Genomic DNA, 27028 nt, shown 5'->3' with positions numbered 1-27028 from the left:
CACGCCTCAACGAAGATCCCGCACACGGCAAAGAAGATCCCACACGCCGCAACTAAGACCGGCGCAGCCAAATAAATAAATATTTTTAAAATAAATTAATTAATTAACTAAAACATAGCTTTACGTGAAATAAAACATTGCTGGCTCAATGTTATTAATATTTGGATTTTTTTCCATTCTCTTCATGGCAAAATAATAATAATGTTTAAAATAAAGGGGAGGCAGGGAAGAAATGGTAACAGAAGATGAAGGCTCCAGTTAGAAAATGAAAATCAAACTTCGCCCCATGGTGTCATAGGAGAGCTTTGAAATCAAATCTTTGAGGGGAAAGACTTGGCCGTAAAGCAAAACCATATGGAATTTTCAATCCAGGAAATTGATATACTTAATGTTTATTGTTGTTGAATCCGACCTCGAAGAACTATTCCAGTTTCTCTTGAAATAGCTGTACAAAAGCAATGAACTGTGTCATAAAACTACTTTGATGTATTTTCTGACTGTCACAAACAGCTACAAGGTTGAAGTAATAGTGTGTGTGTGTGTGTGTGTGTGTCTGGGGAGGCAGGTGTTGTTAAATAACAGTATTTGAATTATACTTACACTTGGGCCTTCCCATCCATGGGTTCCACATCCTTGGATTCAACCAACCATGGATCAAAAATATTTGAAAAAAATCCCAGAAAGCTCCAAAAAGCAAAACTTGAATTTACTTATATAAGTAAAAGTATAAGTAATCTAGCAGGGATTTAAAGTATATGGGAGGATGCGCATAGGTTGTATTAGGGACATTGAGCTTACTCAGACTTTGGTATCTACAGGGGTCCTGTAACAAACCACCCGAGGATACCAAGGGATAACTGTACTATAATTCATACATCCCATAAAATAATGCCAAATTACTGAGCACACTAAGACCAGAAACTGGAATACAGCAGTGAAGTCCTGGGTACCAAAGACTGCCTGGCTCCAATTAAGCTGAAGGTTGAGACAACACATATTAAAATGAAGTGGAGAACTTCTATATCCTATGATATCGGAAAAGTTTTAAATGCAATCAAGTAAAATGTCATCCTTAACAATTTCCGGAGACAGTACCATTAGCACATTGAACAAGGTACAAGCTTCTCAAATCATATCTTTTTAGCATTTTATTGGAGAACGACAGTGCTTTCTCTGTTACTAAATTGTCCGTATTTCCATGTATGATTATTAACAGAGAAAAAAAAATGGATAAAGAGTAATCAGAACATTCTAATAGATTTAAAATGTACACCAAAATGTTGCAATATTTACCAGGTGTAGACAAGTGCTATAATAATCACCTTTATAGAGATTACTGACAAAATAACAATGGTAATCAAATATATGTAACTATTTAAACTCGTAACAAAGGCTTCTATGATACTATTAGCAGTAAACACACAACACCCATAAAATGTGACTTAATATCACCCTGATAAGACTTTAAGTACATATAACCATTGTTATGTGAAAAACATTATTTTTAATATGTCACAACCCAACAGGATTTAATTACCACACCTACTTCAAACTATTAGCTGTTTAATTGAAACCTGAAAAAGTAATATTTATGTGGCCATTGAGAATCATTATGATTGATGAAATCTTTTGTGTTATTCCCATTATAGTCACTTGCATTTGTTATTTTTAACAAGGAAAAATGAAAGGGGAAATGTGTGTTTTAGTTTTGCAACAAAGCTTTTCAGATGATGACTAACTTCTTCCTTTGAACACAAAAAGCCTCTTTAACTAATGTACATATAAATATGTTCTCTACAATGTGCACTAAGCAAAGAAAGGGAAGAAAAACAAAGGCGGGGGGGGGGGGGGGGGGGAGGAGAGGCTGTAGGACTTAAGCCAGAATTAAAAGCAACCTAGGCAAGATGAGTACATGAAAGCTGTCAGGATAGTTGTTATTCTGATTCTCAATTACTTACAGCTCATCTGCTCTCAAGGAAGAAAAATCATAGTTTCTTTTAACCATCTCCACAACAGATCTCACTTGAAAGGAAACATAGCAAGTGATTTGGCATGAATGGGCGTATTACCAATTTTCCAGCATCACTGCTGAATATTTATGTCGGTGACGAATGATGACGCCGGTGAAATATTTTAACACGAAGCCTTGCCTTGTAAATCGTCTGAATGATGCTGTGTCAAAACAACACCTACCATAAATCAGAGGTTTCAGGACCAGTATTTCTTGTTCTAACATGCTGCCTGCTCAGCAGAATCACTTGTGTGAACAGGCATAGATTACTGTGTGCTAAGCAAAGCCATCTTACCTCCTAACTTATAGAGCTATAATTTAACAGGCCTATTATCATCAAGGCAATTTTGACAGTCCTGAAATATTATACTTGTTAAAAATATGCATTTAGCACTAACCTCAGTGGTCATTTGAACTGAATAAACAGACAGGTATCCCTGCGATTATTATTCTTCCCTACGGATGACTCTTTTTTCTAGCAAGGCAGTGGTCTGTTGACAACCGATATTATAAATACTAGAGCAAGAGGGTTATTCTGGTAGTACAAAAAGCTCACCACGTTGCTTTCAAATCACTTTTCACTTCTTCACAAGTTCATTAGCAACTTGTAGTGGAGGCTAAGGACTCCCTTTCCAGGTTAAAGAAACGGCAATAGTTCAAACCTCCACTACCCTCCTCCTCGCTCCAACCCTCAATTCCTACATGAATGCACATCCTAATTCGGGGTATTTTACATGCGTGAAATCTGCAGAGCCTCCTTTCGCACTCAGTCAAGTTGGAAATATTAATCCTTAGGGCAATTCTAGAGTTCTGATTACAGAAGACAAAAGAATATGTCTTCTCTTAAACTGTAGTGCTACCAGAAGAATAAAAAGAACAAAAGAAATTAGTACTTTTTCTCTTTTGATAATGCGTTAGCTCTAACTTAACTTGATCTGTAAAGAAAAACTAAAGATCTACATTTGTACCTTTCTTTTTACACTGAATGCATAAATAAGTGAACTAACACGTGTGCGCACACTGCAGAAAAATAAGTCGCGTGAAATGAACATACTGGCCACAATCCAATTAACTTCGCGTTTCCGTAAAAGAAGAAATACAACATCTAGCAACGCCGGTGGCACAGTTTCTTAGAGCCAAATTAACAAACTGACAGAAAATAAACAATTATTTATCCGGAATCCATTACACTCCAAGCACTCAGCCAAGTGTTTTGTCACAAGGATTAGGCATGAAAAAGCAGGACAACTATCTTCTCATCTTTTCTCCAAAACAAAGGGTGAAATTCTAGACACTTGATAAGAATAAAATATTTCTGCTGACTCTGATGGCATGGATGAAAATGGAAGAAACTGTGTGGTCATGTTTCTTACAAAACTCATGCTTGACTCAGGTCCTACAACTGACCATATTCTACCCTTCAGGAATTAAAATATATCCAGTCAAGACGTCAGCAGCGGGGCTTCCCGGGTGGTGCACTGGTTAAGAATCCACCTGCCAATGCAGGCAACGCGGGTTCGATCCCTGGTCCGGGAAGATCCCATCCCACCTGCCACGGAGCAGCTAAGCCCGTGCACCACAACTACTGAGCCTGCGCTCTAGAGCCGGCGTGCCACAACTACTGAAGCCGGCTCACTTGGAGCTCATGTTCCGCAACAGGAGAAGCCACCGCAACGAGAAGCCTGCGCACCACGACTAAGAATAGCCCCTGCTCGCCGCAACTAAAGAAAGCCGGCGCGCAGCAACCAAAGCAGCCAAAAAATAAAAAAAAGAAGCCGGCAGCAGTCTATTCCAGTTACTAGGGTACAACACATAAACTAAGAAATCCCTGGCAGTCCAGTGGTTAAGACTCCGTGCTTCCACTGCTAGGAGGGCAGGTTCGATCCCTGGTAGGGGAACTAAGATCCTGCATGCCGCCCTGCGCAGCCCCCCCCCCAAAAAACAACCAAACTTGTTATTAAAAAAAAAAAAGAGATCTAAATACCTTGTTTGAAATGCTAGATATTTCAGGACAACAAGGGTTTACTGTTTCACACATAATAAACCACAACAGTGTTTTTAAAATTCTGTATCAATACTACAAAATACAAAGATTCAAGACATAAAAATGGAATTTCCAAGAAATCTTTAATACAAAAAAAGCAGATTTTGCAATAACGTGCCCCTTACATTATACCTCTGAAATAATGTAGATCATGCTGCCCTCTTGTGCCAGATGTAGAAAATAAAACAACTTCTGCCTGTTCAACGGAAACACAATTTGGATTCAAAATAGTAATGATCTCTAAATTTCTAACTGATTTACTGTTGACCTGAGATTTTCGTTACCTGTGTATGAAGATCTGATACAAGTGAAACGCAGCTTCGGTGATAAAAGACAAAGATTGGCTAGGAAGAGGTGGACGCAGCAAACAGCACAGGGACACAGCCCACATCTGCAAAGGCACTATGCTATTCAAATCCAGTTGCAATCAAATCGTGTAAGAAATGTCGGGGCCCCTGGAAATGTGTGGCACTTCAATAAACACACACAATACCATTACTAATATACATCAAAGGAAGAAAGCATAGCAGAGAGATCGGTGAGATAATGGGAAGGTAAGAAGAAAAGAGAAAAGAAACATTGCTTTTGCCATTCTAAGGAACAGATTATGAAAGACCAGTAGGCAATAAGGTAGCGAATTATATAAACAAACTAAGTAAACTTCATGCACCCAATACAAGGATTCAAAATGGAGAGTAACATAGCCACTGGAGCTTAGAGGGATGGAACCCTCTTTAAAATCGGCTTCCTGGAATGTTAAACTGCAGGCAGAGAAACTATGCTATACAGAAGAACCACACACTTGCCAGGTTGACTCTGCCCTCCTTCTTAAAATACAAGTACGTGAACTTGGGGCTTTGGTAGGACAACCCGTGTTTCAGGAACTTCCCCTGGAGGCCTGGTTCTTAGCATAAGTGCAGAGCACCCGAGTGTCTAACAAAGTTCATGAGGATCTGAGACGAAGCACGAGAAGGGAGACAGGACATCTGGAACATTCCCACCAAGGGATGGATGTATAAAAAGGCATAGTGACAATCCAGTTCAGTGTCACTGAGAATCTACTGGCACAAGTGGGCACTGGAGACAAGTATAAAGAAGGGAACTCTGGCGAACTGCTTGCAAATCCCAGCCAGGCTGGGGATGGGGCAGATCCGATGGGCCTCTGCCTGGAGTTTCCAGCTTCCATCAGTCACCATGCCAACTCTACACACCGGTCAAAGTCCTTCCTCTCCCTCCCTTTTCTAACTCTGGGAGGCTGTCAGGATCCTGAACTCACAGGAAACTTACTCGCCCCTGGGGTCTCCCAGAGAGTGTGCTCTGACAATGGAAGGATATGCTTCCTGATCACTCCACGCTACCCGGAGAACATGCTCTGGAACTCAGGGGCCACAGCTTTATGCTGGGAACTTGGATGCATTAAATGCAGGTACTTAACGCAACTTAAAAGTCAAGCATGTCCATCTCTCTACTGTAGAGGGGAATTTTAAAAAATATTATATAATTATTAAGTTACACACCATCAATATTATTGTCAACCAAGAGGCATAATTCTTACCCATGTAAGAATCTGTACTTTTTCCAACTGTAAAAAGTACAAAATTTTTATCCCAACAGAAAATTAAATTCGATCACTTAAAATTTTTAATTAGAAAAAGTTTTCATCTACCACTAAAAGAGTAAATAAATAATTCTTGGCCCCTAAGCCTTTTGGGCAAACTAGGCCTATGTTTGTAGTGCTTATTTGGGCTTCTATTTTCTTGAAGGAATGAAGTCCTGCTAATAGATACAGGAGGGGGAGGCAAGTTAACACTGGTGTGCTGGCTGCTCTAAGATTAGCGACCTCAAAGATTTAAACGTGGTCCCAAATCCTTGAATAACAAATAAACCAGCGTCTGAGGAAGCCTACAGGTCTTGAACATGAAGAGCCTGGTTAACTGTGGTCACCAGCACTCAGAGGCTGTGATAACAGACATCCAGTCCCACTTACTGCTCCCAACTTTATGGCTGTAGTTTTCACATTAACTGACAAATTGAAGCAACTTCACAGCCATAATAGCACATAATCCTCCAATCACTTTTGCATTATGATGACATAAAAAGACGAGATCTGTGCGGGCCTCTGCCGTTTACCGTCCTGTGCTCCACACGGGGCCTGGACTAAACAACATGTGCTGAATAAATCTGCACGACATGCCGCCCTGCACAGTCTTCCTGAATCCTCACGACAGTCTTGTGAAACAGGAGGGGCAACAGCTGTTCCCATTTCACAGGAGGGGACGTTCCCAGATACCATGTATTCACAGTCACTAAGGTTCATTAGGCACTGACCGTATGCTAAGCGCTACGAATGTATTAACCTAATTAATTCTAACAGTATCACTATATTAATGAGTGTGTGAATAGCACCCCCATTTTACAGATAAAACTGAGACACAGAGAAATTAAATGACCAACACATAAATATTAATATCACGTTAACGGACTGTTACTATTAGTAACTAGCACCGGAACTGAACCCAGGCAGCTGGCTCCAGAGTCCATACGTTTACAGCAAGGCAGACAACATCCTGCCTTGAGATTCGCCTGCTCAGCAGTATGTATCTGCTTTGGCCTTGGTCACCTGGCTAGTTGATGGCCAGGCCAAGGCTACTCCTGTCCTCCCTCCAGCCCACATCCCTGCCTTGAAAGGTACTGTCAATCATTGCCTGCAAAAACAAAGCCACCCTGGGCCTCACCACAAGTCGAACCAAGTGAACAGAGAGGGCATGTATGCTGATAAACTAACTCTTCATAGGAGCCCAGGTCAGGAGCAAGACAGGTCAAAGGCCTGAGGGTGGAGGAAGCAACCGCTGATAAACCTCCAGGGACACTCATATCCAGAAACTTACTACTGAAGCTCCACCTGCTAGGTACCACAGAGCCTCTTACATGTCACCAAAAGTCCAATGTAAATTACACAGTTAATTTTATTGAAAAGGATGTTTACATTTCACTAATCTTGGGTTTTAATTAATTTTTCATTACCATTCTAGGTAAACCTCATAGTCACGGCACATGCCAGAGCTCTGTGATTCCACAAGCGGATGGGAAATGAAAGAAAGAAACACACAGCCTGTCGTGTAGAGATTCATTATAAGAAGGTTCTAGCAGACAACCTACCTTAACAGAATATAACACAGCCAATATTTTAGCAACTAGCCAAAAATATTTAAATATATTTGCATCAAATGTAGGGTGTTTCATTTGCCACACAACAAATCGGTTCCTAAATCATTCTGCAAAGTGAGCATACACTTATCTTTCCACACACACATAAACTGGAATAAAAGCTTATATGCCTCTACATTCAGATATCCTCTCGTAGGCGAAAAATAGCAGCAAAGCTTTTTGTAGAAAATGGATCAACATGCAGTGATTTTCTTCCAAGCATCTCAAATATCAAACGTAATCAGGCACTAAGTGCGATAACAAGACATATTTACTGAGAAACTTGGTGTCTGACTTACCTGTTGGGTTTCTGTCAAAGAACAGTACTGGAGCTCTCAAAATGGACTCGAACATTTGGTTGTGCAAAGTTTGTGAAGAACTAACAAGGACGTAGAAAACCAACAGGGATCTGGCGATGCCAAAAAGGACGGCAGATACAGTTAACCCTGAAATAGAGAAACCACTCAGCACAAGATCTCTGCCTTTTCTTCAAGGATGCTAAACCATGCCACACAGCTTATAAAGATATTATGTAAATACGTTATTCCATTAAGCATCTGGATTCTGAAAGAGTTTAATGCATTCACAAGGTACATTTAAAAAGAAGAATATAAAAATCATGGTATTCCTCTCATTAAACAGAAATCTCATGGGGAAAAACATCAAGTGTAAAATAAAATTTCATTCAAGGATTTCCTAATTCAATTATACATTCTACTAAAAGCTCAGAAGAAAGATAATTTTAAAAAGTAGTTGATGGTCCCTTCTTCGCATTTGAAATCTTACTAATTACAACATGTCTCAATCTAATATTGTGATATGCTTTGGTAACAGCATGTGAATTAACAGGTAACAGGAGAAATGATTTACTACCATTTCCTTGTAGACAAAGCCCAAGTAGCTTTAAAGAATATGACAATGCCACATTAATTTTCAAGCAGAAAATCTAATTCTAACTAACTGAATTGTAAGAAAAATACAAATTATAAATAATCATTTAAATTCCGTTTTGTTAGTGATATGAGTACTTACTATGCACATAAAAATTATAATACCCTCCCCTAAGATCTTTTGAACTCACAATGCTAAATAGAATAACTTCTGTAATAAATATTCCATCAAGTACTTTTTTCCCTTTAGATGACACAACACTTATTGAAACCCTGAAAACCGCTCAAATTCCTGGATTCCATCAATAGGCACTTTCCTTAGCCCACCATCCTACATGAATGTATAACAAAATCCCTTCCTTCTTCCTTTAAGCCCTCATAGTCCACCAATTGAGAAGGTAAACAGCTAATGGACTTAGATTTCTTAGCAAGAGATCAACGAAATACACACAAAATTTCAGTGAGTATGTTCTTACAAAGATAACTCACTCTATCTTTGCAGAAGGCTTGCGTGAGTATTTCCTGTGGGAATATTTAAAATTTTAGATGAGGATTTCCTTTTAAAAGCTACATATATTCTAGGCACTCTTGTGAAAACAGACAGCCATGTTAATATTAGCCTGGCAAGCCAGAAGTTAAATTAATCGCACAGTTGCGGACGCGATAACATTGTGATCTCAAGGTGAGAAAGACTCGGAATCCTAATTCCCAGACACTGGATTTCTCCCTGCTTAGCTTCTCTCTTAAGTAATTAGTGAAGCCCAAGAGATGAGCAATGTGGCGAAGGGGAGTTTTGCATACCTACAAGGGAATAATGCTTTTATTTGGGGGCCCTTGCTGCCAGGGGATTTCATCCAAGGTCCATAAAAGCCAAGGTTTATTCAGAAAGAATTGGAACAATCCGAACCACAGGGTGGGGATCCGTTTCTAATCCTCTTGCCCATCCATATAATGATATAAGATTTAGCTAAAGCAACCTATTAGAATAGACAATAGCCACATATTTCCAGTGGCTGGTTTTCTGAATGTGCAATCCTGGTTTAACTTCCAAAATCCAGTACAGAGCAAATTAAGAGTTTTCATTCAACCTCTCTCTTCTAGTAGAGTTTAAAAATAATTATTCTAATTAATTCACAGAATAAATGCGACTCAGACTCTTAATCTGTTAAGACATTACTGAATTACTCCTGGAAGCCCTAGTTGCTCACACAGGCTCATAGTAAGCACCTCAGACTCTCGTATAATAGACCAGATGATTCAATTTTACCTGAGTAAATTCCTAAGTACCGGTATAAATCGAGTTTTTCAGTTACATTTCCTTGTCCATTAACAGTGACATTCAGGGCACTCTGTTCGTTCGCCCTACGGAACAGGGAAGAAAAAACATTATGCAACAGATGGAATTAGGTAAATACAAAAAAAAATTAACCTCGATTTAGGGGTCATGTTTTATGCTGGAAAATGGTTCCCAGCTCACAAGGCCCTGTGTCTGTCTACCTTATAAAAATTCAATTTGAATCATGACTTACAGTTCTCAAAATTGTCTGTAAGGAACCCGCTAAGGGTCAGACATCAGGAGAGACCACGGGAGGGTCGCACCCACCAGCAGGAACTTTAACTTTTCTTCAGGGAAACTATGTGCGGATCAGAAGAGGAGGCTAAACAAGCCCCATCCCCCCGCCCCCATGACTGTGTGGGAAACTGAGAATTCGTGTCGATTTTTTAGCGCTTTGGGTCAGACCAGGAATCACTCACCAGTATGAAAGCCACCAATCCTGAAGGACGTAGGCAACCTGGAGCAGGAAACAACAATCACTCAAACACTGACATTACTGACCCCCTCAAAACCCCACTCACTAGAATGGGTGATGGAAAGGCTCCAGAGAACGGAGACGGTCCTTTCAGCTCAGGTCAGGGGCAAGCCCCACATCCCAGATGACCACAGGTCAGGGAAGGGCATAATACATTTTAAAATCTTTCAAAGACTTCATATTTTTCCTAGAATCTCTCTGTCACGGACACACAACACCCAGTAAGTCTCACTTATTTTGCTCCGCACATATTAACGCTTTTCAGTGCAAATCCTAGTGGACTGCAAAATACAGTTAATAATTGTATAAATGTCAGGATTTTTCAAAGGAAAAAAGCTTGACAGGTACTGTGATGGTCAGTTTTCTGGGTCAGCTTGGCTAGCCCAGTCTCCAGTGACTCAATGAAACGCTCATCTAGATATTGCTGTTAAGGTATTTTGTAGATGTGGTTCACATCTATCGTCAGAACTTAAGTAAAGAACATTGCCCTGAACAGTGTGAATGGGCCTTCTCCAGTCAGACGAAGGCCTTAAGAGCAATACCTGATGCTTCCTGGAGAAGGAAGAAATTCTGCCTCAAAACTGCAGGGTCAGCTCCTGCCTGGGGTTCCAGCCCGCACACCTGCCTTTCTGATTTCAGATTTCACCCAGCTAGATCCCACAATCTCATGGAGTCAGTTTTCTGAAATAAATCCCTTAATACACATATTAAAAATAGTAATACAGTAAAATAAATAATACAGTATAAAGAGTATTATAAGTGTCAACCTTAGGGCACAAATCAAAATAAATGTCCTTACTTACCTGAGCTGCGATGTTTACCGGAATAAGGAAAAGGATGATAAGCCAGTGAGCACCGGCTGTGAAGTAATTTTTGTAGGCCTTAAAACCAACTTTTCCTTCCAAACGACTCTCCTCAGATAGTGTAACCTGTATATTCTCAGTCTGGAAAGGAAAGGCAGTGAGAGACAAAAATATAAATAATGAACCCTAAAATTTTTAGAATTCAACAGTGACCTCCACTGCAAAGCTGTGGGGAAAGAGACACAACTTATATGCTGATAGGAGTGTGCAAGATGGTCCACCTCCTACAGAGAGAGGTGCGGAAGTATCTAGCCAAACCATGTATGCATTTACCCAACCATGCTACTTCTCGGAATCTATTAGAGATAAGGAATGCCATTTGCACAGTGTTCTTGGGGACCTTTGCTTAAATTGGAACACCATGATTGATAGCCCCTTACAACATAACTGATTAAACTATAAATGCAGAAGCTTTTCCCAAAATAATTATACAAAATGTTACGTAGCTAAAGTACCCCTCTAGTTTATTGGTGTCACTCAATTATAGAAACATAAAACGAAGTGTGGGTTCAAAATATTAGTTAAATAGAGTAAACTGAGTTCACACTGTGAGCTGGAGACATGTGAGTTTGGATAGCAGGGGAACAGCATATGATCCAAATCTGTTTGGTTCCTGAATTTCAGAGAGGGATTCCTGACTTTGGAATGTGAGCGACTAATCTGAATACTTATCAGAATCATCCAGGCTCCCGGGTTTGGATGGTGAGGGATTGGATATCGAGGAACACCTGTGCATGTTTCTAAGGGAGAGCTAGCGCATTTCTGCATTTCTGTCTGGAGGACTTAGAATACATTATAGAGTCACATGGGCTATGGATGTCCTGGGCTCTATGCTGGCCACTGGAAATGCAAGGTGGATAAGGTGTGGTTCTCGGTCTTGAAAGATAAGAAAGACAGACAAGAACTAACTCCAAAGTGTCTACTATGTGTCAGGTCCTTTGGACATGCTACCTTTGGCCTATCACAGGCCATCTGACAATGGGGAAAAATACCACCATCAGTCACCTGCACTGCCAGAACGTTCCAACATGTAGGAAAAGTAGCTGATTTAATGTAAGTCATAGCAGGCTGGGTATGAGGGGTTCTTCAAATTAAGCCTCTGGATGAACAAGGGAAGCCAGGGTCTACCAGAGCAAGTACGATTTTAACTATGGTAACATGAAGAGTTCTAACGTCAATATCACATGCATCCTGGAATTCATAGCAGTAGACCCACTACTGGAGTCCATAAGATTCTCGACCCTACACCCAAAGAAGAACCCTAATCAGGCTTGCTCCCTGCATGCTCTTTTAATTCTACCAATTCCACGGAATAAGGCCTAGGCAACTTAGGATCTACTCTGGGACAAACGAAGATGTCACGAGCGGAGCAGACTGACGGTCCACGAGTCCACCGAGAGCAGACAGACCAGGGCATTTGCAGGATGACAAACTCACATCTTGGTCCTCCGGAGCGGCATCTTTCAACGAGGGTCTGGAAGACTGTTGAGACCAAACCGAGGACTCGGAAAAGGTGCGATTCCTCAGAGCTGGAGATCCTGGAACTGTAGATGGCTCAGTCTCCTCATTCTCCTTCTTTAAAATGGAACCAAAATCTATCCCAGATTTCAGGAACTCAGTGTACGTCCCCTTTTGCACCATTTCTCCCTAAAAGAACAATAAAGAATTTGAAAGGAATGCATTTGCATTTGATAATACTAATATAATGTAAATACTGATCAAGAGAAGTAAATTAATCTTAAAGTATGATTTTTGTTAAAAAAAATGATCCTTAGATCTGAAATTCTGGTTAACAAATCCAGTTCAGTTCAACTGAACTGAGCATTCTGTTGTCTGCCACACCCTGCGTTAGGTACTGGGGGATATGAAAGAAATGTGTGATCATGAATTTAAAATGCAGACCACTGACGTAACTATCATGGGCATTTTCAGGGAAGCAAAAAGCACAGATGTTGGTGGGAGTATCAATATAGTCTGTTTAGACAACATGGGAATTGACAGAACCCATGAGGGGCGTCGCGGCGTCTTCATGGTCTCTACAACCTCCCCACAAACGCAGAAGTTAGAAAATTCAATATTCCACCTGATAAAGTAGCTAAACAAGGAGGCCCTAAGACTGGGATGGCTCTAATGCCTTGGTACCCCACGCCACAAGCGAAAACTTCAGCCAGAACCAATGCACTTTAGTCTGAGAAAGAACTTAGGAATGAACAACCAATCACAAGCAGCCAGTCTTCCCCAAATCAGGCAACTGCTTCAACTACAGCCAGTCTAATAATTTTCTTTTAACACATGTGACACATCATTGCACAGTCTCCCTCACTTACAAAGTTATATAAAGTAATGTGCAGAAGATTTCTATATTTTTTCACCATACAAAAAAAGACACAGCTGATTCATTCAGTTGCAAACAAAATATGGAAAATCCCAGGATGCAAAACTAAACAAAGGAGGGCAGCTCTGGTGAAGGCAAGAAGAAGGTGGGCCAGGACCCCAGCTGATACCCCTCTCACCCTATCCCCTGAGGCGGGCCACCGGGAGAAACCCAGTGAAGCCTTTGGGTACCACCTGACACTGCAGAACTAGAAAATTATTCAGGATATATTGTGTCTTGCTTCACTTGGGAAGCAAAATGCATACACCTTCTTTAAGGAAATTACAACTTTCTACTTAGTTATCTGTAAGATGCACAGGGAAATGACTAGTGGTACATAGAAAGCAATTTTACTCTGCAGCCAAACGTTGATAATTCTGAAGGGACGGGGAGGCAGTCACCCCCCTCACTACTGTGAGAGAGGGACCAGACAAACAGTAAGGATGGACCCCAACTCACCCAAGGGTGCTCACCAGCGGATAACTGCTTGTTCTGGCAGTACTAAAGCTGAGGGTGGCCTCCTCAGAGCAAGCAATAAGGGGGCCCTGAAACATCCACACACTGGTTATTCTGGTCATCCAGGTTACTGACAATCACCGATTCTGTGCTCATAACACTGCTAATGCTGGAGCTTTACCACACTAGCATCATGTCTCTGCATATGAAATTCATTATCCTCAAGTTGGAAGAATCTGAGCCCCCGATTCAGGGAGGAATAGAGGATCTGCATTTTAATACTCTTTCTTATGGCAGAAATTCATTTCATAAGCGAGGGCCTATTGGGACAGACAAGGGTTCACGATGGAAGTGCTGAGGAACACAGGCAAACAAGGAGTGAAGCATAAAACCACCACTAACTCGGCAAAATTCTCAATAATCTCTACTCAACCCCCAAACACGTGAGTTGTTGTGCATTCAATGAATGGTGGCCCCCCAAAAAAGATATGTTCAAGCCTTAAACATGACACCTCTGAACATGACCTTATTTGGATACAGCTTCTTTGCACACGTAATGAAGGAAAGACGGCATCATACTGGAGTAGGGATGCCTTAAATCCAATACAACTGATGTCCTTATGAGAAGAGAAGAGCCTAAGACAGACACGAGGACAATGGCCATGTGACATCAGAGAGAGAGACTACAGTCCTGCAGCTGTAAGCCAAGGAACCACAACGAAGGCCGGTGAACCCCAGAAGCTGGAAGGGAGGATTCTCCCCTAGAGCCTTCAGGGAGCGCACGGCCCTGCCAGCACCTTGATTTGGGACTTGCAGCCTACAGAACAGTGAGAAGATACATTTCTGTTGTTTTAAGCCACCTAGTCTTCAGTACTTTGTTATGGCAGCTCTAGAATCTTCTCAACAATACCAAGACTTCTGTTTCTGCTGTGGCCCGTCCAGCGAACATTGGAGGAATCTTTTAAATCCCACCTCAGACCACATCACTCCCCTGCTCTGGACCGTCCGGTGGCTTCCATCCCACTTCCTGGCCCGCCGCCCACTGCTCAGAGACCAGCGCCCTCCACGGCCCCCCGCTCCCTCTCCTCAGACACGCTGGCCTTCCTGCCATTCCTCCAACCTGCCAGCTCAGCTCCTTCCTTAGGGCCCCCCACCCCCAGGTGCCTGGATGGCCCGCACCTTAGTGTCCCTCAGGCCGGAGAGGCACCAGCTCCTCAGGGAGGAAGCCAGGATATCAGCCCCACCCCCTCTTTCATCACATCTGTCCCCATAAGAATGGGAGCCCTGGGAAGGCAGGGCTTTGTCCTCCTGCCGCACACGATCTCACACGTATCAGACACATAAAAAGATCTGAGCACTGAGACAAAGCAACTGGGTAAACCAGCAGAGTGGGCATCTCTAACTGGGGGTGCTCGGTTACCCATTTTAGGATTAATGAAAGGTGCTCTTTAGGCAAACTGTATAACAAACAGGTGGATAAAAACATGTCTCAGTATCTCTAATTCCCAAATGATACGCTTTGATTTAGGTTGTGGAAGGGGAAAATAAAAAGCTCTAACTCAAACAGCATCGTTATCCTTAACAATGTTCACAACAACACTGCTAGCTCAGCAGCTCCGCAGTAGCACTTGTACACAGTTTAGGGCTTCTGTGGCCTAGAGTGCAACAGGGATACTTCTCAGGGCTTTGGATCCATCCTCAAAGCCATGGATACCAGCTCTGAGAAAAGGGGGGCATAAAACTGAGGCAGAAAAGGGCGTTTACGAAGAATCCAAGGAGAGCGACCTGCAGGGAGGGCTGGCCTTCAACACAACTAAGTGCTGGCAATTTCCACAGACCTTTAGAAATTACTTACATCTTTCAATATCAGAATCTGACTTGCAGCTTTTAGGTACTGCAACTGATGTGTCACTAGGATTGTGATCTTCTGATACAAGGCTTGACAAATACACCTACAAATGCAAAAGGTACAGCATGCAAAAGCACATTAGTGGAGGTGCTCCAAATTGGAAACAGAGAATTTGAAAACATAATGAGAAAAAGACAAGAGAGCAGTCAAAGTTCTCTACTTCAAATACCAGTATGAATACAAATTAAATACAAATATAAATCAATCAATTCAACTAGGTCCCCAAATCAGCAGCAAGTTTGAATCTAGCTCCACTAAAAAATGCTAAAAAGCAGTCCAGTGAAAGATGCACCAACTGCTAAGTTGTTTTTCCTAAAACTGATCTTAACAATTATTTACATAGTTCACAGTGAAAAACAATGGAGCAAAACTGAGATTCCAAAAGTTGACTGAATTAAAATACTAATTATTTTATACCTATGCTGAGAATGGGAGAAGAGTGATCTATGTCATATAAAAATGTACACATTTTTCGTAGACAGTTTCCTAGGTGATTGTTTATGATGTACATATTAACCCCCCTAAAAAAGTCATACCGTCTCAGTAACCTTAGCCAGATTGCATTTTGTAGACATTTCTTCCCAAATAACATTAGATTGAAAACAAATGCCATCATGGCCTTGATCAGTCTCTACAACACTCCCAGTCTCATCCAGGAAGTAAATCTTATTTCATTTGCACTGAAAACTTTCTGAATGTGAAAATGAAAGATGAGAGTCCAAATGGTCCACATCACAGTGGAAGTCATCCAGTGGCTCAACCAAGGCCAATTCTCTTAGCCAAAACCCCCTCAAGTATTCAAACTTCAGTGTTGTTTTTTTTTTTACAGTAACCCCTCAAACTACTCCACATTTTAAATGCAGACCCCTAGGGACTCAGCCCCAGGCTCATCCCAGAGGGGTCTACAACCCCTCTGGGGAAGCTAGTAGCCGGATCCAGGGCCCTGGTGACCACAGGCAGGGCTCCAGGCGTGTACTCTGGGTGCCTGAGACCCTCGCAGAGCAAATCTCAGGGACCTGGGCCACAGCTCAGCCTGCTGAGTGAGCCAGGTGCAGAGTCTGGAGGCAGCAGACTGCAGCTCAATCCCTCTCACGAGCCCGACAGCGTCGGACAAGCTACTAAACCTCAGTGTCTTCACCTCAAAACAAGGCCAATGACAACTCACCCACATGTTCTGAGAAATCAAACCACCAATCCGCTCAGTCCACGTCAGCCCCGCCCGCACTCCTCCTAGCCCACGAGCGGTCATGTGCTCTGGACTCAGGACAGAAAAGTCCTAAGGGGACACGCTGGACACTGGGTCTGTGATCAGAAGCGAGAGCTCAGGACGTAGACACATACACCATCGCTCCATTATATCGAAACGGACTTATTTTTACCTTTTGACATGTCTTAGTTCAGATTTTGTACTAAATTTCTTGACCAAGTAAACACCTTTTCAGACTTAGCACTAAAGCTTTTCATGGAATTGTTTCTCCTAAATTCAAAATTATCTGTCAATAGCCACTGAAGGCAGATGTTAATCAAATCTAATGGGCTGCCATGTCCAAGACAGAGCTACCCAAAAGTTTTAGAATGTTTTCTTCCTGTAATTCCATCACAGAAAAGGTAATATAAATAATTACAATAAAGTGATCAGTTGATGGCTACAAATTTATTCCTAATTAAGACTTTTAATCCAAATCTCTAGGAAAATAATCTATCTTCCAAGTTTTTAAGAGTAAAGATTTCCAAGACATACCATACAAAAATAATTGATTCAGGGATGAGTTCTTTAAGCATTATTCCTATATAAGGGCTGTGTTAATCCTATAATACTATATATATTCCTATATAAGGGCTGTGTTAACAGGGGGTACATCCCATAGCAGAGTGAATCAAATAAGAATGAAAAAGAGCACCTAACTACATTCATTCATTCATTCGACAGGCTTTGGTGAGATACCAGACACAGTCATAATTGTCGAGCATACATCCACAGGTGAAGAAAGCAGACGCTACTCCGCACCGTGAACAGAGGGACACACTGAACAAGTATAGAAAATGCACTGTCGGACCGTGATGTGTGCTCTGAAGGAAAAGCAAGGGGGGCTACTGCCTTGGATGGGGGTGACACGGGAGAGCCCTGAGACTATCTGGGGGAAAACATCCTGGAAAAAGGTACAGCGGGTCCAAGGATACTGGGACAGAACATGCTAGGCTAAGGAACCTTCATGAATTCACAGCTTATAGCGGGGTGGGGAGGACTGATGAATGGTCAAGTGCAACCCACCGAGGGCTGTGGAAGACAGAAGGGCACAGCCTCCCCCTGAAGGAACAGGAGGGAAAGGCAGGGGCTCTGGCACAGAGGGAGCAGTATCTACAGACAGACAGGTGTGAGAAAGGGCCCGTCACAAAGCCGGCACGGCTGGAAGGCCGAGTGGGTGTGAGGGCCAGCTGGAAAGGCTGCTGGGGGCAGATGGCAAAGGAGCTCGTTCTCCGTCTGAGGACCTGGATCTGCAGCCTGAACATGAGGGGGGTCTGTGAGGGGCTGGAGCAGAAAGGGCGAACCGTGTGGACAGCAGTGTGGGCATCTGACCAGGACAGGCCCGAAGAGCTGGTGACGCAGGAGCCGGGGGGTCTGGCGACGTGGGGCTCTCTGAACCGAAATGGGATCCACAGCTGGACACAGGTGAGACTGCATCAGTTCACCTAAGGCTCTAACCTTCTGTAGATGAGAGAAGCCACTTAAGGTTTACAACGTATAGTTGGAAAATTCACAAACCTTAATAACCTTGGCTATAGATTCATGACTAAGGGAAACTGTTAATGGCAAGTAGAAGTGCGCTTCGTTCACTTTTAATACAAAACACTCCCCATTACTAAGCTTTGACACGACCACCATCTTTCAGAGCATCCTGTTCCATCCAATTTTCTAACTCGTTGAGAACATTCTCCAGTTGCTGCTGAGTGATTTCCTAAATTGCATTCGTGCTCCCTGCCCTAAGTTTCCCCAGAGAATGTGGTTCTGATTAGCAAACAACAGTCTGAACAAGCTTGCTTCTATCAAGTGTACATCCAAGGTCATTAAACCCAACAGCTATAAATACTGCCTCTGTTAGAAGAACTTGGGAGAACTTCTGTGGTAATAAGCACCCTGGGAACAGGGAAGCTGAACTGCCCGTGATGCCAGGAGGATGGGGGTGGGGAACCTCTGTCACGGCACTAGCGCCCTTTCACTGAACCCATGACAAGCCACAAGGCACTTCTCTAAGGGAAAACTCATCAAGTCACCATCAGAAGAGGGTGGGAAAAAGGGGTCAGATCAGAGAGCTGGAGGCCATGCCACGTGTCGGCTGCCCTGCTCTCGTGTTCTGAAAGATTCAGTGCTAACTTGGGCACTTTTTTTTATTGTGGTAAAATATACATAACGTAAAATTTACCATTTCAGCTATTTTTAAGCATACAGCTCAGTAGCATTCAGTACATTCACACTGTCGTATCTCCAGAGCTCTTTCACCAGCCCAAAACTAAGCACAAGTTACATACAGACTTTGGTGGAACCCGCCCATGACCCCTGCTTCGTGGATGTGGAATCTCAGCTCCCAGTACCCAGAGCTCAAGGCTGCCTCACCCGTCTCTCTCTCACACTGCTGACTCTGCGAAAGCCTCTTTACTACGCTACTTAGGACTTGCTGTGAATGAAGTTTTTCCCCCAAAAAATTCATGTTGACACATTATTCGCCAGTACCTTAGTATCTGGTGACAGGGCCTTTAAAGAAATCATTGTTACCCTTAATTACGCTGGGCCTAATCCAATCTGACTAGTGTCCTCAGAAACAGAGGAGCCCGGGCTTCCCTTGTGGTGCAGTGGTTGGGAGTCCACCTGCTAATGCAGGGGACACGGGTTCGTGCCCCGGTCCGGGAAGATCCCACATGCCGTGGAGCGGCTGGGTCCGTGAGCCACGGCTGGTGAGCCTGCGCTCCGCAACAGGAGAGGCCACAGCAGTGAGAGGCCCGCGTACCGCCAAAAAAAAAAAAAAAAAAAGAAAGAAAGAAACAGAGGAGCCCAATACCTAAGAGCAGGGCACATGGACAGAGAACAGACCACGTGCGGACACAGCGAGAGGACACGGCGAGGAGGATGCCATCGGAAGTCAGGAAGAGAGGTTTCCGCAGCAACCAAACCTGCCCACACCTTGATCTTGACCTTCCAGCCTTCACCATGTAACAGGCTGCTGCAGACTGTTTTTTTCCTCAAAATTCATACGCTGAAACCTAATCCCCATAGTGAAGGTACTGGATATGGGGCCGTAGGGAGGTGATTAGGTCACGAGGGCAGAGCCTGCATGAATGGGATCAGTGTCCCTATATAAGGAACCCAAACGGCTCCCTCACCCCTTCTGCCATGTGAAGACACAGGAATCGGGCCCTCACCAGACACCAAATCTGACAGTGCCTTGACCTTGGGCTTTCCCAGCTTCCAGAATTGTGAGAGATAAATTTCTGTTATTTCTTAGCTGCCCGGTCTATGGTCTCCTGTGAGAGCAGCCTGGACAGACAGAGCCCTAGCAAACTAAGAGGAACTGACGGCGAAAATTTCAAATTGCTTCTCTCTGCCGTACAACCTGCATCCTCCAGGCGAGGACGTGCCTGCTGTTGTTCTCACAGCCTTGCTTCTTCCCATTTAGCAAAAGGAACTGAATCCTATTCTCAGCCTCCATAAACCCTTCCAGCCTGCAGGCCCACAGGGCACTTCCCGCTAAGGCCAGTGCACAGGGAGCTTTCCAACTTCACCTGAAAGCCTACAGCTGCCCACTTCTACTTCCACTTAGCATTTACCATCCTATATCCAAACCCTCTAAACCGCGACTCCGCTGACCTTTTCCCAGGCATCTGTCTTAACAAGCTCCATAGAGACAGATTCCTTAGAGGCAGAAATGAGAGCTGAACGTCTCAGTCTCCCTTATTCTGCCCCGTGTGGGTCCTTCCCCTCTCCTGGCTCACTGTTCTCCTTTATAAACTGAGAGGTTTTGTGCAACAACATCTGTAAGGGCATGGATCTCAGTGCACACAGTAGGGCTTTACTAAGTGCAGCTAGAAAGGCTTGTTGGCTTTAACAAGGTGAACAGCAAGGTAACTAACCGTGGGGTAGACGTGGGTGCCGTTTCAGAAAAAGCAAGTTCACGAGGCTTTCAAAGAGGCCAGTCTAGACTCCACAGAGGCCTCAGTCAGCATGTGTTAGGACACATTATACACAGAAAAGCATCAGAGCTGTTCTGCTTCAGGGGTTCCGTGGCCAAACAAGAGCCACTGACAACAAATTCCAGAAACTCAAAGTGAAAGTCAGCATTTCACCCAGGTATTAGATACCAAGTTTGAAATTCAACTTAACCCTACAATGTGGGTCTAAGTATTAATTCTAGTAAGCATCCATGAAGCAACGTTAAATATTTGAAGTCATACTCGGAGGTGGAAGAAAAATCATTCTTAAATTCTAGACTTCATTAAGTATTTCCAAACCGATACAATAATAAGCATAAACCAGCTAGGCCTTTCCATGGAAGCCCTATGTCACTACTGAGAAATTCGATTCTAACATGCCTTAAACAAATGATGGAGGAAAAGGACCGGCAGCCAAGTACCAGGCTACTGAGTCCCACTCTCTGATTTAAAAACCGTACGTACGTCGTCTTTCTTACTGCTGGGGCTGGATCCATCCACAATGTGTGGTTGTCAACTACAAGCAGCAAGGGGAAATCTGCCATCTGTTCCTCTCCTCCCCAAAGCATGGACTCCACTGGCCTCCACACACTGCAAGCTCCTTCTGCATTTTCCTATCTTGACCTCATCCTCATGCAAAAGTTCTCTAGGACGGATCTTCTGTGGAGGGAAGGGAGGGGGGACAGGGACACCAGGGCAGAATGAGCTGAGTCTCCTGAAGCACAAACGCTCTCCTGAGCTCTCTTCCCTGATCTCTACGGGGTTCTTGGAAAGCAGAAATGATAGAAAACAGGAGCAAACTCACAGTTCGAACAGGTGCCTGCTCACTTCTGCATCTACTGCACTGAGCGGATCGTCCAGGAGGTAGATGTCTGCATCCTGATACACGGCTCTAGGAAACGTAGAGAGATGTCAGGAGAAGGACGCTTCAAGCTTCCTGTGTCCCATCTTTGAATCAAGATGGTGTCCAGCAAATCATTATTCATTCCAAGAGCCCATGGAAAAGGGCCAAGACCCTGCTTCACACAGGGCCCACCCGGTGAGCGGGGTCTGCGTGCTCGCCTCCACTAGGAGCCATGGAGGAGGGAGGGGCAGGAAGGCAACTGAAACGCCATTTACCTTGCGAGGTTGACCCGGGCTTTCTGGCCTCCACTCAGCGTGGTTCCCCGGTCTCCTATCACAGTTAGGTCTCCATCCTCCAAAAGCTGTAAATCCTACATGGAGACAGAAAAGGGGAAAAAGAGAAAGATTTCAAATGTGTTCTCCTCCTGCCATCCTAACCTTTTTAGCATTAGTTCTTCATACAAGTATTTGATCAAAAGCAATGGGTACATTTCATAGTGACTAAACCGTAACCTTAAACATTTTAAAAAACATCTCTCGGGGTTCTTCGTGTGTTTACATTCTGTAGTTTTTCACAGCATTTATGCATTAGGTCATTTTAACAGATACTTATTGAGGATCGACTATATGCCAGGCACTGTTCTGGGCACAAGGAATTCAGCCATGAGGAAACATAGTCCCTAGAGTTTCTTTCCATGGTGGGAGATGGAAAATTAACATGAGTGCAAGTACTAAGGACTAGAAGAAAAAGGAAGCCGGCTTAGGGGGATAGGGAGTAAAGGAGGGAAAGTGAGTCACTACTGGGGTCGACAAGGGCTCAGTTCAGAGGGGGTCTGAGTAGATCTGCTGGAGGGTGAAGCAGGCTTAGATTTAGATTGCGTGTAATTCTCGTCTGACAGATCCTGGCACAGACAAGCAGCGCTTGCAGAGAGTTTGTCATCTGCTAAACCCCTCAGGCCTCAGCCTAGGATACACAGACTACCTTTCTACAAATGAAGCCCTCATTTCTTGGTCTCTACTTCAGCAAATCTGGGGAGAGAACTAGTGGCACACTGGGATCTCCATGATAAACCAGTCCTTTGAAATCCCTAAGTCTCATTTTCAACTTCTACAGAAATGTGCTACAGAAACAATCACTAAACTCAAGGATCCTGTGAGAATCAAAACAAGTGTACAAACACCCTCCATAAATGGAATAAGGACGTGAAGGGATTGTAACTTGCTATTGGTGATTGAGGCCTATTTTCTCATCAAACCAACAGTGAAAACCCAAGCACGGTGTGAATCGTGACACGCAAAGCACATGACCACAAGGAGAAGAAAGAGACTCTCCCCATCATAACCCTCCCTGACAGCCACAAGGACACACAGGCGCACGCAGGTCCCCTGCGCCCTCAAGGCTTCAATGCGGGGCATCAAACGGAAGGAGCAATTGCTCTGTCAGGAAAATTCATCATGTTTCCACCTGAATTCTTTACTACCATCGCTTGCTTTGGGTTTTCCTGAGATACAATAAGCCGTTTGAAGATACGTTCGCAGCCTTACACACACACACACACACACACACACACAGTTTACTTGGCCTCTGTTTCACTGATGACAGTCCTTGCAAACTGTTCTGCTTAGTTTTTACGCCTCCATTTTATGCTGTTTTGGTTTCCTTCTCAAAGCAGTAGCACACTGTAGTGCAGCAACCCGAACCATGTTTTAGAAAAGGCACCTAGATCCACTTGAGCACAGTTAGGGCCTAAGAAACAGGCTCTCTCCAAGTCTGGTAGGAGGACTTCCAGTGTGCTGTTAGCTCTGCAATCTATTTAAGGACCGGCCACGAATGGGAAAACATTTTAGACGATTTGAAGTAAAATCCAAGTCAGGCTGATTTCCCAGCCACCATTTTCTGATTAGGTTAAAGGGGAAAGGCCTGAGTTCATCATACATTACAATTCCTCCCACTGACAGGAAGGTATTCTTCTTCACCAATTTTCAATGAAAAGCAGACACACAAACTACGGGACAACTAGGAAATGGCGACGCTGGTTTGATGCCATCTGTCCAGAAGCACATCAAGGGCCCTTTAGGGATGCTGGAGACTTCGTGTACAAACATGGAACAGACTGTTAAAATATTTAACAGGGACCTGACGTGAGCCCCTGGCAGAGGAGGGCTGGGTTCCAGAGTCAAACAGCGTAAAACTGCCTTTCATCACAGCTTTAAATCCATTTGGCCGATAGCACTATGATTTCCATTTTAAAGATGATGAAACTGAGGCCAGGTGAGGTTCAGAAAAGCAGCTGAAATCACATGATTTTTTTCCCTACTAAATAGAGAAACTGAAACTCATTCCCTGAACCTTCTATCTCCTAAGCCTTGCAGTTTAAACACGATCCCTACAGCAGACCAAACATTATTAGGTGGTTCCCTACACTGTGTTGTATAACTCCCTATAGGGTCACTTTGAATATGGCATCAGCTTAATTCGACGTTGCCAAATGTGATTACTTTATATTTTAACTACAGATATGTTTTCGGCTCAATGAACTTAAACATGTACTTCAATGAGATCTAGTATAAAGCATCTAGTTATTAAGACATGTAATAAAAGAAATGCTGCTTTTTCCTATTTTATGGGAACCACCCATAAAAAGAAATCTTTATTATTTTTGTTTCTATGTATTTACTGAAAACCTGGCAGGTTTGCATTTTACAAACATTGCCTTTCTCTTTACAATAAACCCATACCTCCCCCTCATTTTATAAAAAGGAAACAGAGAAACACCTGAAATTACTACTCAGGACCATTTCTCTCCAAAGACCACACTTTTTTTCCTACTACACATGTAGTCTCTGTATCTACAGGTCAAAATAATTCCACGACACCAATATTACCTGTAATGGTCTTATGACCATTCATTGACACATAGATTCCATTTCAGAGCAGCAGCAAAACCTCTTGGAAACCCTCTGACCCAACGCCCTCATTTTGCTGCAGAAACGTCAGAGGCCCAGGCAGGAAACAGGACGTGTCCAAAGTGACAGCAGGCAAGTGACGAAGCCGGGGCCAGGACTCCGCTCTCCGCTCCTTCTCCACCCTGGGCCTCCCTTCCTGCCAAGGAGGGAATGGGCACGAGGGCCCCAAATCTATGTCCCGATCACGCAGCACAACGGGAGATCAGTCCGTGCTTATAAACCTCACATCACGTACAGAAGAATCGCTGTGCAGCCCAATCCCGCAGGGGCCCCTTCCCACCAGAGTCTGTGCCGCAGGGACACCTGAGGGTGGGTGAAGCCCCAGAACACGGCCCGAGTTACTGGTCCCACCACCCCACGGGGCTGGGACAAAGCATTGACCCCCTTGGGTCTTAAACCTGAGCTGCAAATGTAGAGGTGAGGCATTCCATCTCTCAAGCCTCAGTTTTACTAACTATAAAATGAGGGTGGTAACATCAGAGATCCTTGTAAAAGATTAATAACTCATACACCTTGTTATGTGTGCTTGCATGTGAGTGACAAACAGAAAAATGACTTCCACATGGACTCTGAATAAATGAGAGCTATTTTTCTCACTCTTTTACATTTGCATTTCCCCTTTTCGTATATCATTTTTTAAAAAATCTACCTCATTGCTGTCAACTTTACTTCACTTCTGTAAACGAAAAATCTCCCATTAACCATAACTCACGAGAAGGAAACAGAAGCCCATTAAACAAGCAAACAATTGTGTTGTGCCCAGAACTTCATCAAATGCTACTCGTCCAACACAGTCTACGATGTTCAAGCCATTGTTCAGGCAGAGTAACTATTTCCACACAGGCCTTCAACACCACGCCTTTGAAACCCTGTCCCAGCCCTTTCCTCACAGTATAAAAGAACAATACGATGTTCAGACTGCTCTGACCAGACCCCGGGGAGAGCTCTTTAACGCCGTTATTCAGATTTTTATAACCAAAGAGAATAACACAGTATTTATCAGTATTTACATTTTTTCTTTTGTTTCACTAAATTATATTATCCTACAAGCTAAGTTCAGTTTGCATAACTGATTCACTAATTTCATTTAAATCCCCAGGTACAGAGAAATGTTTCATTTTCCATTTTCTATGAAATTCAATGTCATTTCTGAAAACAATCTCTTCCCCAATGAAAATAGGCAGTATTAAGAAGAAATGTTAAAGCATTACTTTTTCTTTAAATAATAAATTACAAGTCAAAAGCGAAGCGGAGAGGGAAACCTAGAGAATGAAAGGGACCAAGGAGGCATCAACCAAGTGCAGGGCGCAGACCTTATGTGGAGCCCGATTCAAGCCAATGGTTAAAGAAATTTCCCAGTGAGGTGATTAACAACATGTAAACACTGACGAGAACATTGATGATATTCAGGAAATTCAGGTTACTTTTCAGGTGTAATAATGGGGTAATTTTTTTCCAAAGGTCTTTTAGAGAAAACTAGTGAAATGTTTACAGATGAACTAATCTGAGGCCTAGGATCTTCTTCAGAACAATTTGGGGTGGGAGTGGGGCTGGCAGTGGGCAGGGGGAGAGATGCAGCAAGACTGGCCACGAGCCGATCCTGGCTGAAGCTGGGGGTGGGTAACTGAGAGTTCATTAAACTGTGCTCTCTATTTTTACAAATTTTTGTAATTGTGCATTAAAAAAAGAAGGTAAAAGTGAATGAAACTTCACAAAGTGAAACAGTCCCCTCCCCCAAAAAGGCATTCTGTGAGCATCGTTACCACATCAGAATTCAAACAGTAGCATACGTGTGTACATGTTCATCCAGAAGACCAGCTGAAAAGCATTAAACAACATTAAAAGATCTTTTAACAAACCTTGTAGTTTAAACCAACGCTATCATCATTTGAAATTCGAGTATATGCAACTCAAAAGTCATGACTCACCTTTTTCAAAGCACAAGCCTTTATTACTTTTTCATATCGTTCTTTTTCATATTTCTTCCCAAATAGAATATTACTCCTCAGAGTTCCTGAAAACACCCAGGGCTGCTGAGAGACATACGCGATCCTCCCGTGCACGCTGACCAGCCCCTGGCTCGGGGGCAGCTCCCCCAGCACAGCACTCAACAGTGACGACTGAAACAGATGCCAACACACACACGTGAACAGGCAGCACTCAGGACGGACACGCCAGCAGAACAACCTGTCCCCACCCTGGGCGCTTGATAAACGATAGAACCCTTTCCTTTAAAAGAGGATAAAGTACAGCTGTGGCAGTTGAGACAAAAAAAATTGAAAATAACACTACTGGTCAATGTACACTAATGATTGATAAGGAATATTAATATAATACTATGACAATCTAAACTGCCCAAGAGTTTCCCGCAACGGAAATGCTCTGCTCAGCAAAGACTAAGTTAGAATGTTTAACATCCTTAACTAGCAGAGCAGCCCAGCAGGACGTGTA

The 27028-nt window shown here is 43.2% G+C and overlaps 1 protein-coding gene across 5 annotated transcripts in view; it reads right to left on the bottom strand.

The window, feature by feature from the left end:
• The window catches only part of ABCC4 (ATP binding cassette subfamily C member 4), a 223712-nt gene that overhangs the window by 104507 nt on the left and 92177 nt on the right, over positions 1–27028 (bottom strand). For all 5 annotated transcript variants that reach the window (XM_029209923.1, XM_029209924.1, XM_029209927.1 and 2 more), the window contains exons 11-19: positions 26506–26697; positions 21887–21981; positions 21573–21659; positions 15512–15608; positions 12264–12473; positions 10767–10907; positions 9908–9945; positions 9420–9514; positions 7562–7708 (exon numbers count right to left, since the gene is read on the bottom strand). In XM_029209923.1, the coding sequence (XP_029065756.1) occupies positions 7562–7708; positions 9420–9514; positions 9908–9945; positions 10767–10907; positions 12264–12473; positions 15512–15608; positions 21573–21659; positions 21887–21981; positions 26506–26697 (1102 nt within the window). The remainder of the gene's footprint in view (positions 1–7561; positions 7709–9419; positions 9515–9907; positions 9946–10766; positions 10908–12263; positions 12474–15511; positions 15609–21572; positions 21660–21886; positions 21982–26505; positions 26698–27028) is intronic.

The sequence above is a fragment of the Monodon monoceros genome, unplaced genomic scaffold, assembly GCF_005190385.1.
Source record: "Monodon monoceros isolate NGI ecotype Baffin Bay Population unplaced genomic scaffold, NGI_Narwhal_1 Super_Scaffold_8, whole genome shotgun sequence".
Lineage (NCBI taxonomy): Eukaryota > Metazoa > Chordata > Mammalia > Artiodactyla > Monodontidae > Monodon > Monodon monoceros.
This window is presented reverse-complemented; position numbering and strand designations above follow the sequence as displayed.